Source organism: Lipotes vexillifer, unplaced genomic scaffold (assembly GCF_000442215.2).
Source record: "Lipotes vexillifer unplaced genomic scaffold, Lipotes_vexillifer_v1.1 scaffold874, whole genome shotgun sequence".
NCBI classification, from domain to species: domain Eukaryota; kingdom Metazoa; phylum Chordata; class Mammalia; order Artiodactyla; family Lipotidae; genus Lipotes; species Lipotes vexillifer.
Genome location: NW_006776973.1, coordinates 165,973 through 177,543, shown reverse-complemented (window position 1 = coordinate 177,543; position 11,571 = coordinate 165,973). Strand labels below are relative to the sequence as shown.

The following is an 11,571-nucleotide window of genomic DNA, read 5'->3' as shown; positions in this document are numbered from 1 at the left end:
AAGAGCATGAGGAAAGACACAGAGAAGAGGATGTACGGAGTAGTGCGGGAACCACTGAGTAGTCCAGTTGGAAAGGGATGTAGTCATAGAACCACCTTCTCCGAGGGAGTGCTACTGGGGAAAGGCTTAATGCATGGTGAAGGCCAATCCAAAGGCCCTCAGGCAAGCTGGGTGAGAGAGCCCTACCAATACCCTCCAAAAGACCATACACTCCTTAAAACGGGCACTGTATACTGGAAAAGGCCCACGGCCCTGGGCTGGATTTCTAACTCTGCCACTAAATGCCTGTGTGACTTTAGGCATTCACTTAACTCTCTCATCCTCAGGACCCCAAGTGTAAAAAGAGGAGAATAGTATCTTTCCTGTGTACTTCACAGGATTGGCATGAACATAAGCAAAACACTGGGCACAGAATAGCACTGTCAAATACTTTCTTGTAGTTGGTTATCTTGTCATGTTTTGAAACTCCCCAGTAGATGTCACCATCCTTCTAGTATTACCACTACATAATAGATTTTTGAGGCCAAGGGATGTGTCTTCCTCTGGACTGTCTGGGAACACGGTATATGATTTTTTGGAAAGGCACTTGATGAATGAATAACGTTCAGAGTCCTCCAGCTAGTTAATAAAATCAGTCTCCTAACTACACTGAATACCTGTGGACTGTTCTTTGACTTCGGGCTGCTTGGCCCGGTTGAGGCTCTGAGTTAGTGGCGCTCATTCAATGTCATGGTAGAGAAGGAAGCCTGTGAAGGTGGAATCATGGACATTATCTGCATAGACCCCATTGTTCTCTCCATTCCCATACACCTGGAGCCAGACCTGGTCACCCTTCTCCAGATAGAGGAGCACAGAGCCAGAGGCCTGGTCCACGTTCTTGTCCTGGAACTGGTCATAGGTGAAGAGCACGGCCTTGTCCTTCTTGTAGAGGCTGACCTTCACATCCTTCAAGTAAACTGTGATGTGGTAGGAGAAATAGTACAGCCCTGGAATGCTGCAGTAGAATTTGCCAGTGGTGCCATCATAGTGGTTTTGCTGATTGAAGAAGACCTTGGTAAAGCGAATGGGAATGTTGGGAATGGTGACCCGGGTCTCCAGTCCCACACTGAATGCTGAGCGGTATACATAGGCACTTTCTCCAGGTTCTCCTTTTCTGCCTGGGGTTCCTGGAAAGCCTCGGGGACCTTCAACCCCAGTCACTCCAGTTTCACCGGTGTCACCCTTAGGACCAGCAAAACCTAGAGAACGAGAAGACCTTAGTGACCACAAAAACAGAACTACTGTTTAGGTGGGTTCTAGCCTAAATCACTGTCCCTGTGTCCCCCTACCTACAAACTGCTTGACTTACAGAGCAAGGAACCAATGAGAGCTCCCAAAGCGGACAGCTGTCACTTCCCCCTCCACATCCCCTGCCCCACAGCAGGCTCCCATAAATTCATCTCCAACCTTATCTCCTATACATCTCCATCACCGATGCTCCACCCTGCCAACACTTTATGTGCCAGCTCAACCAACTACACATCTGCTTTTCTCTGCCCTCCATCTAGGCTGTCCTCCCTCCTTTATTCTGTCCACACATCCTTCGAGGCCTCACTCAAGGCCCACCTCCTCCTGAAAGCCTTCATTGTTAACCCAGGTCTGCATTGAGGGCATTTTCTCTCTTTTCCACAGTTTAGGCACTTGTCCACATTCACTTCAGCATATTTGGAGCAGACTCTCTTGTAGTAACCTCTAACAGTCCTGTGCACTAGAGCAAGAGTTCTCCAAGAGAAGGACTGTGGCCTGCAGGAGGTACCAGGAAGTATGGTTGAATGCCACTGGATGGAATGGGAATTAAGGGAAAATTAAGGGAAACAGGAATATGAGCAGACTGGGAATAGGGATGGATGAGGGCGGGGATGGAAAGAGGTTGGGGAAGGTTGTGTGGGTAGAGCAGAGTCAAGGGCACTTGCTTTTAAAGGTACCACGTGTGTTTACCTTTGAAAAGCCAATCCCAAATCCACTTCATGTTACTTATGGGTCACGTTAAAAAGCTTTGTTTCTTCCCTGTGTGTAGACTTTAAGTTAATAACTATTGCCCTCCTATAGTGCTAGAAGCCCTCTTCTACCCAGGAGAAGTCTGTGACAGAGGAGACTAAAGACCTTATTCTTACCTGGATCTCCTTTCTCACCCTTCTCACCAGGGGTGCCATCTCTGCCATCACGGCCTGGGGTCCCGTTGTGGCCAGGATGCCCTGGGATGCCTGCCATCCAACCTGCGCAGGCCCCCTTGGGGATGGGAAGGACTTCAGGCCCTTCAGTGGTTTCCTGGCCATGACTGGGCAGGGCTAGTAGCAGTAGAACAGCTCCCAGCAGCAGCATCCTGAGTCCTGGAACCCAGATCTGTTCTGTCAGACACAGAAGAGTGGACCCCACATGGCTCACCCAGTCAGGACCCAAGCAGGACTCTGGCCAGTTCTGCAGAGTCTGCCTCTGAGACGTGCTCTCTCAATACTCACCTCTTCCAGGGAGACTCTTCTGACTCTTTCAGCCCACCTTGATTTCTCTCTGCCCTGAAATTTGCAGTATTTAGCATTATTCTTTGTGTGTGTGATCTCCTTTCTTCCACCATCAGTGATGGTGAGACAACACTCCTCCAATTCCTCATATCTGAGCACAGTACGAGGCACAGGGAAGGCTCCAAGAGTCAACTTGTCATGAGCCTATCCCTTGAATTGTCCAAGAATGATGATTCAGATCATCCCATTCAACTCTAACCAACTTCCCTCTCTCCGGCTCCTTCCTTTTTCTTCTCTACTTCCCTTTTCCTCATTTTCTATGTCTGTTCCTCCTCCTTTCTTTCCCATTCTCTTTCTTCCTCTCCCCATTCCCTGGGCCACATGTTAGACCATTTGGTATATTATGTATGTGCACACACACATGCTCACATATGCACATGTACACCCATACACACACATGCACAATGCACACGCGCACACACACACACACACAGCCTTAGTCAGACAACCAGCGACACACTGTCGCATGAGAATATCCACTGACTGCTGCCTGGGCCACACTTAGCTGCACCTCGTCACCTGTCTGATCCCCACGCAGCCTTCAGGACACAGTGGGCTGTCCTCTCTTTTAGGAAGTCTTCCCGGTCCTCCTTCCCCAATCTGGTCTGCTGTTCCTCCTCTGTGCTCCCCCAGTCCCCTCGCTTATCTCTAGAATGGCACATCTTGTACCATACTATAATTCCTGACTTGCTTACCCATTTCAGCCATTAAACTACAAGCACCATGGGGCAAAGTCTAACCCACTACCAGCACAGAGTAGGGACTAAATAAATAGTTCTGTAGAAAAAAAAAAAAAAAAAAAAGAGCAAGAGAGCCAGAGAGAAGGGAAGGAGGAAGGAAAAGAGAAAGGAAGGGGGAACGAGGGAGAGAGGATGGAGTACGTTTAGAACATATATTCTGGGTGGTACCCTAGCAGAAAGCTCAAGGGGCACAGATGGCCAAGGGACTCCCTGTCTCAGAACTGGCCCTCCATATCCCCTCCCGGAAGACAGTCCTTTACATGCACAGGGACTCTGGTCCCCATCCATCCCTGCCTCTGTTATTAGGTGATCTTAGCCCCCCACCTCTGATTTCCAGGGTGTTAGTCTCCCCATCCCTCTCTCACCAGGGAGTGGAGAGAAAGCACCACAGAGGGGAACAGGGCCTAGGATCCTGAATCACAGGCATCACTAAGACCCTCTGTGGAGTTTGAAAGGTAGCTAATCCCAAGAACTTGATTCTAAATAAAACATGGTCCATATGTATTTTTTTACCCTAAATACTCAATATTTTTCATCAGTTTGCTTGTCTCATAGATTTCACAAAGCCTCCAGAATTGAGTTTGGCTTCAGGAGACGTTTCCTCTGTGAAGGATGGAGAAAAGACCGTGATTAGAAATCTTTCGCCAAAGACATGCATGGTGAGTGGAATCCCACACCTATGGCCCATTGCCTGGGTCTCTATAATGCCCCCTCCATGTGACACAACCCACTCATCTTTCATATGTATATGTGAAACTTATCATATATATATGATAAGTTTATATATGTTATATATAAACTTATATATATATGTTTACTGTATTTTTATATTTATATACGCTCATCTTTCATACACACACACATGTGTGTTCATTAAAAATAGTAAGAGAGGGAATTCCCTGGCAGTCCAGTGGTTAACGGACTCTGAGCTTCCACTGCAGGGGGCACGGGTTCAATCCCTGGTCGCGGAATCCCACAAGCCATGAGGCACAGCCAAGAAAGAAAAATAGTAAGATAAATACTTTGAAAACTACAGAAAACAAAACAATCCCCACTCCCAAGAATCCTTCTGTTTATTTTTAAACATGGTGGAAATAATACTTCACATAGAAATTTTATTCCCCAATTTTTGCCTTGCAGTTTTCTAATTTTTATAATCGTCATTTTAAACGTGTGTGTGCGCTAGTCCATCAAGTGGATATAGCCAAGATATATGTCAACGTTCCCATTTTACTGAACTTTGAACATATTTTCATTTTAAAACATTTTAAATCTGTAACAAACATCCTTAGGCACATAGTTTATCCTCAAATTATTGTTCTGCTATTACATATTCCCAGAAGTAAAATTTCTGGACCAAAAGGTATGAAAATTTTTAAGGCTTATGATGGATATTCCCAAATTACAGTTTGTCATGCTGTTCCCCGGTAATACATCAGTGTGTACATGAAGAGCCTATCTTAGCTACCCTCACCAGCTTTGGATATAATGATTACAAACATTTTTGTTGTTCTTAGTTTAGTGAGCATTATGATCATTAGTGAGTTGTACATTTTATTAAAGGCCTATTTCCTAATTTAATTTCTTCATTTTTGATATCTCTGTTAGTGTTCTTTATCAGTTAATTTATTAGGGACACAATGTGCTTTTTGAATTAATTTGTGTGAGTTCTTTATGCCAACACTTTGTCATATGTGCTATGACTATTAGCTCTAGTGTAAAGATTATTCTTTTGTCTTGCTTATCCTGAGTTTTAGGTGACAGAAGTTTTAGTTTTTATATAGCCAACTCTGTTGGATTTTTGTTTGTTTTTTGCTTCTAAGTGTTAAACGGTCCTTCTCCATACTAGAGTTTGGTGAGTACTTTATTTTCTTCTATTGTTTGGTGTATTTTAAATTTTATTCTTTAATCCATCTCTGATATTTTGTGTTGGTATAAACTGTGATCCAAGATACTCAAATGATTTCTTCCTATTTGAAAACTGTTTAAAAGACATTTAATTAAATTAACCTTTTTTTATCTCTGTTGGTCTGATGCATCATTTATCAAATATCAAGTTCTAATATCATCTTAAGTAGAGTGAGAATTGAGAATGAGACCAGCAGACAGAGAGGAGAGACAGGCAAGACAACTGAGACAGGTGCCGAGAGGGATAGATGCTGCCCCCTGGTGGTCATGAGTCCCTAGTCAAGGTTTTCTTTTACCATTAACATGTACCTTTGTTGGCCTCTACTGGAATTGGAGGTCTCAAGGGGTGTTCTCAATAACAGCTGGAAATAAAATGAAAATGAGAGAGAGTTTAAGCTTGGCTTGTCCCAAGATGAGAAGAAAGAGGGGAGTTAGACGAGAAGCCAAGGAGAAAAGACCAGCCAAGCCCCTTTTGTGTTTAAGGAGAATACTTGTTCTGAGATTTTTAAGACTTTATATGTCATCCAACCTTCCCACAATTTGTCACCTCCATCCTTTTCCTCTATGGGGTTAGCAGCAAAACTCCTAAGAAGACCACCGAGAGGCTCTGTGCTTGCTTTTTCCAGAAATGAGGAGGGCTATGCTCTTTTCCACAGGGAAACAGAAGGAGAGAATCCAGAATATAAGAACCAGTGAAGGCAGCTACAGAGGGCCCCAAAGAAGAGGGTGACTGGGGGCTTCCTCCAAACCATTAGAAGGAGTGAAAAGTCAGGTCTCTAGAGTTCTCTGGTTCCTCCTCCTCTTTCAAACATCAAGTTTCTATTTTCCTGGTCTTCCTTGGTGGTGCAGTGGTTAAGAATCTGCCTGCCAATGCAGGGGACACGGGTTCGAGCCCTGGTCTGGGAAGATACCACAGGCCGTGGAGCAGCTAAGCCCATGCATCACAACTACTGAGCCTGCGCTCTGGAGCCTGTGCTCCGCAACGACAGAAGCCACCACAACGAGAAGCCCACACACCACAATGAAGAGTAGCCCCCGCTGGCCCCAACTAGAGATAGCCCGTGCTCAACAATGAAGACCCAACACAGCCAAAAATAAATAAAATAAAATAAAAAATAAATAAATTTGAAAAAAAAAAGATTCTATTTTCCCAGCCCAAGGGAAGGCATTCTGTGCTCAACACTACAGTGTTATGGACAGATCTCTCCATTCATAGGGGCAGCCAGTCTGGGTTCCGTGACAGTAACATGCGGTGACAGTAATGGAAGGAGGGATTGGGGGCAGATGGGCACACAATCCTAGGATGTTTCTGATGCTAAGAAGCGATTCTGATTGAAGAAGAAGGTTGTCGTCTAACCAAGTTCTGGACGGAAAAATTAGCAATTGATAATAATTGAAGGTCAGTGCAGAGATGCCGAAATTTCAAACAATTTATTCCAAAATTATCTGTGCTCTCTGTTTAGATATAGCAATTATTACATTTTGAATGTGAAAGACCTCTCTTTCTAAAGAGAGGTTTTATTTATTAAATAAAACTGTAATCTAGAACTATATTCTAAGATTCAATCGTGCCTATAAAGAAACCATTTACATGGGTCATGAAGCTAATCCCAAGTACCACCTAATTCCTTGTCTTTGTAGAAAGCCTTTTGTAAAGTCCTCACCTCACTTAATATCCCACCTAATTCTCACAATTTTGAGGGACAAGTTGAGGTAGAATACAGAGCACAGGTTCTATGACCTCAGTGGTTGGGTGAAAATAATTTGTTCTTCCTCGTAACATGTTTCAGTAATATGTTTGTTGGAGGATTAAAAGGCACACTCCACATAAAATACTTAGAACAGTGCCAGGCATGTGTCGGAGCTCAATAAATGTCATCTATTGTATGAATATACCCATTCTAGAGATAAAAGTGAGTTTCAGGGTGGTTAAGTGACTCGTCCAAGATCCCAGAGCTAAATGTAGAGGAGCTGGAAATCAAATTCTGGTTTTCTGAAACCCAGCAATGGACCCTGAGGCATATCCCAAGAAAGGAAAGCAGCATCAAGGTCACACATCTGCCTTTTAATATTCCACTCCATAGGATGGGGGATAGAAGAGAAAATAATGTGAAGAAACCTCCAGACTATGATGCAGTGACCTGGCTTCTAGTCTGGGCTCCACCAGTAACTTACTGGGTGACTTAACTCTCCCCACCCACTTTCCAGACCTCATGCTCTTTGCAGGCAAAGGTGATTATTTCTTTTTTTTAACTCTTTTTTTTTTTTTTGGCGGCACCATGTGCAGCTTGCGGGATCTTAGTTTCCCGACCAGGGATCGAACCCATCCATGCCCCCTTGCAATAGAAGCGCAGAGTCCTAACCACTGGACGACTGGGGAATTCCCCAAAGGTGATATTTCATGAATTTATTCTTAGCCTATTTCATAATATTGTTGTGAGAACCAGTAGACTAAAATTATGAAGAAGTATTTTAAAAACTTATAAAGTGTTCCACACATATAAGTGAAGAGAAGCAAGCAAATATTTATGGACGACTTGCTGTGGATCCCCACTGTACACTCACCACCCCTTTAATCTCATTTAACCTCCACAGCTCCTGGGGGTTAGGACTCAGTTCCCACATGAGAAATCCGAGGACCAAAGAGGTTTAGTAATTTCTGCTCAAGGATCACAAGTAAAAGAGTGCAGAGGTGAAATCTGAAATCCAAAACCTGAGTTCTTTCTACCGTACTAACTTTCATGGTGCACTGTGTACAGGCATGGCTCTCCTTGCTTTCAAAATAATGCAAGGGGATGACGATGATGATCTCTGGATCCTAAAGGGCCATATTACAATCTCTCATTTTCACTTGTTAAGTGTATGAGATATTCCACTTTGACCTGCTGGAGTTACAGTAACAACAGCAGAATCTTGTGAAATGCAAGGATGGGGTCTCCTCTGGGACAGGCAGGAGACAGAGTGGGATGGGGGAAAGAGGTCACCAGACCCGGTGCCAATTCCTCCAGCAGGAAAAGACATTAAAGCATAGATCACAGAGTCCCAGAGAGCTGAAAGGTACCCCAGAAATCATCTCACCCCTGCCCTGCTTTTACAAATGGGAGGCTAAGGGGGAGGAAAGGGATACATTTATTGGATCCTCATAGAAACCAGCTCTCACACTAGGAACTTTTACACATTACTTATGCTATTTGTTATTTATTTTAATCTTTACAAGAACTCCATGAAGCAAGGAAAATAACCCCCACTGTAGAGATGGGGAAACTGAGAGATTAAGGAGAACATCCGTGAGAGATTTCCGTCACATTACACTGCCTCGAAAAAGGCTTCTCAGGCTCAGCTTCATAATCTGCTAAATGAGATCACGAGGAACATGAGAACACTTTGAAATTGGTAAGGGTTCTTTGCAGTATAAATTGCCTAAGTCAGTTTCAGACTGTATTTCGTTTAATCCTCCTCATAGCCCTGCTTTTGACTCCACTCTCTAGAAGAATCTGAGACTCAAAGAGACCAAGATGCTGGCTTAAGATCATGCAACTCTTGGGTTGAATTAAATGAAACTGCCATTTTTAAAGGTCGAAAATGGTAGAATATTGGCAATTTCACATGGTGCAACCTAATGATGAATGGCAGAACCAGGAATCAGCTAGGCTCTGCCTGGATCCCAGGAGGATGACATGAAAGCTTCAGCATCCTTGTGCCCAACACACACACACACACACACACACACACACACATTTTTGGCATCAGTCTCTCTCCACTTGAAGGAGTTCCTGACTGAAAGCCTCTAGGCTCCAAAGCTTCTACCTCCTGACCTCAGCAAAGTGTCTGGGGCCACAGGTCCCCAGCTTGACAAGGAGTAGGATGGAAGTCTGTCCCCACAGCCACCTTTGAAAGGACAAGAAGCAAGTCCTGTGGCCCTCTTTACAACTCCTCAAGAATGAAAGGAGGGAGGCGACAAGGACAGACAATTAAGCTGCAGGCTCCCTTTCCACTGCTCAGCTTCAGGGACAAAGCTGACACCCTCATGCTCCTCTGGACATATTCTGTCAGCGTCAAGGCCTCCCTGTTTCCAACTTTGTCAGGAGGAGGTGGCTTTACCCCCAATGGCAGGAGTCACCAGGAGTGAGGCAGTTGCACCCCTCGTAGGCTTGATCTGAAAACCAGAACCTCCCCAGACCAGGGACCCACATCCTCAGACAAGGGCTGGCCTGATCTCTAAAATCCCTGCCACTCAGGCCTCTGCATCTATGGCTGGAAACAACCAGGAGGCCTCACGTTCAGTGCTCACTGGGGCAAGCAGGATTGGGCTTGACAAAGGCCAGGTAGATCCAGTTGTTTCTGTCAGAAGATGTCTGCTAAAAATAAGATTGTTCATAAGCTGCCAGTATATGCCAGGCCCCTTGCTCACTTTACCTCATTTGCACTTCTCAATCATCCTGTGAGATATCCCCACAGCGGGGTAGATATTCCCATATTTACAGATACCCCCAAATCTACACATACCAACCTTGCCTCACCCATCCTTGTACCTCGCGAACACTACCCAGTGTCTGACCCGTGGAATCTGCTCAATAAATATTGCTGAGTAGAATCCAGCGCTGGGGTTGGATTCCAGACTCAGGCTGAGATCGGAGCTCAGGCTTTCCCCAGGCTGCTTTTCTTCATGTTTCTTTCTCCGCCCTACCTGGTCAAGCTAAGTGATTTGTCCCCTTCTCCTCTTATCTAATTGGACTCTATCACTGGACCATCCCTCCAACTTCACTGACCCCAAACTTCTCTTTGGTTAGGCATCTTACCACAGAGTGAATTGGGCAAAATTCAGGATGGTCCCAGGCATTTTGACCAGACAGAACAGTCCCTTTTCTCTTGGAGCCGTGGGAGAACCGAGGAAGAAGCCCGAGGCCTGTCTGCGTCCGTCAGTGCTGCCCTGGCCAGGGTTTTGCCTGTATCCCTCCCTACCCTGCTAACAGGACAGTGTAGGCACACCCCAGCCAGGGGCTCCACGGCAGGGCAGCCACTTCCCCTCCAGCCTAGAACTTGAATCAATTGTCCTTACCCTCAGGTGTGGAATCAGAGCCACAGACTTCAGTCAGGATGGAAGTGAGGAGGAGATGGCCCAGTCTCAGCAGCCTGGTACTCATGGGGGCAGGTGGTCCCCACCTCACAGTTGTCCTTTCCTATTGGCCAGCATGGCGAGGACCAGAGACCAATGGGCAGGCATGTGCCCCTGGCAACTGCCTCAGGTCCACCCTGGGGAGCCTCGTGCAACCAGCATGGGCTTGGGAAGCCAAGTGGAGCTTCAGTCACCACACTCTTGTCTCCAGGCTTTGGCTCTTATTTTTGCCTCTTACAACGGCAACGGGGCCAAGGGTCAAGACCAGAAGCAGGAAAACAAGATATTTCCTTATGTAAAATGAATTGCCCTGTGGTCCAGGAGACCTCTGTCTTCCCGGAGATTTGCCCTAATAAATCCGGGGCACCAATTACCACCATCACCTCCTGCTCACTCTGCAAGATAGGGAACTTCAGTATAACAAGAAATATAACACATCCTCTGTTCTCTGGCCTGAACCCCAGATTGGGGAAAGACTTTGCATGCCAATTTTGAGAACTGAGGTGAGGGGATGTTTCTGGGCTGGTGTAGGGCAGATTAAGACAGTTAAAGGCCCTGAATCCCAAATGATTTTGAAGTCCTCACCTGTATGTGATTCAAATTCAGTATATCAGAAAACATATTAACTAGGAGAGAATACCATCTTTCAAGGATTTTGTGGTTTCAAAATTCTGGATAAGTTTTTGAAAACTAACTTTTTATGCATGTGTGAGTCCCCATTTTGCCAGCACCTTAAACGTGTGCCTGTTTCACCTACTGGTGAACACTGTTCCGGGCTAGGAGTGGCCTGGAGCAGCTGAACCCACAGAGGTGTTCCTAGAAGGCTTAGGCTAAAAGTGGCAATGCTCATCACCTTGGAATCTTTCTTGGCAAACCCACGTTTTGTTTCTGAAGGGCAGGATCAGGGCCAGTTCCTGCTAGCCACAAATTCTGATGCATTAAATAATGACCCCAGCAAGGGCTCAGGATCCCAGCAATAACTTCTGCAAGACGTACAGAAACAGAATGTTCTCAGGCAGAGCCTGAGCAAGTAGCTACCTGGCCCTAAATACCACCTCTCCTGGCCACAAAAAGCCTAAAAGCCCACCAGCAAAGTAAAGTAAAAATCTGATCTAAGGTTTAACCTCTTACTAATATGCAAATATCTCTAGAGAAGTTACTTTAGGCCTTTGAGATTGGAGTCATGAGTCTCTTCCCAAGGGCCCACTGACTTAGGTAAGGGGCTTATGAAAATGAGGTTCTGGTTTAC

At 45.3% G+C, this 11,571-nt stretch overlaps 1 protein-coding gene across 1 annotated transcript; it reads right to left on the bottom strand.

Annotated features, from left to right (window-relative positions):
* Positions 1-295: 295 nt before the first annotated feature.
* On the bottom strand, positions 296-10,318 carry ADIPOQ (adiponectin, C1Q and collagen domain containing). The gene is made up of 3 exons (XM_007450744.1): positions 10,266-10,318; positions 2,154-2,369; positions 296-1,238 (listed from the first exon to the last, which is right to left on the bottom strand). The coding sequence occupies exons 2-3, from the start codon at positions 2,359-2,361 to the stop codon at positions 718-720; spliced, it is 729 nt and encodes a 242-aa protein (XP_007450806.1). The 5' UTR covers positions 2,362-2,369; positions 10,266-10,318; the 3' UTR covers positions 296-717.
* Between the last annotated feature and the right edge of the window lie 1,253 nt (positions 10,319-11,571).

What these genes read in the sequence shown, in the direction of transcription:
- ADIPOQ (XM_007450744.1), bottom strand. Translation starts at nt 2,361, where the DNA reads ATGCTGCTGCTGGGAGCTGTTCTACTGCTACTAGCCCTGCCCAGTCAT. An exon ending in GGGTGAGAAAGGAGATCCAG is followed by an intron (nt 1,239 to 2,153) that starts GTAAGAATAAGG and finishes CTCGTTCTCTAG; the next exon opens with GTTTTGCTGGTCCTAAGGGT.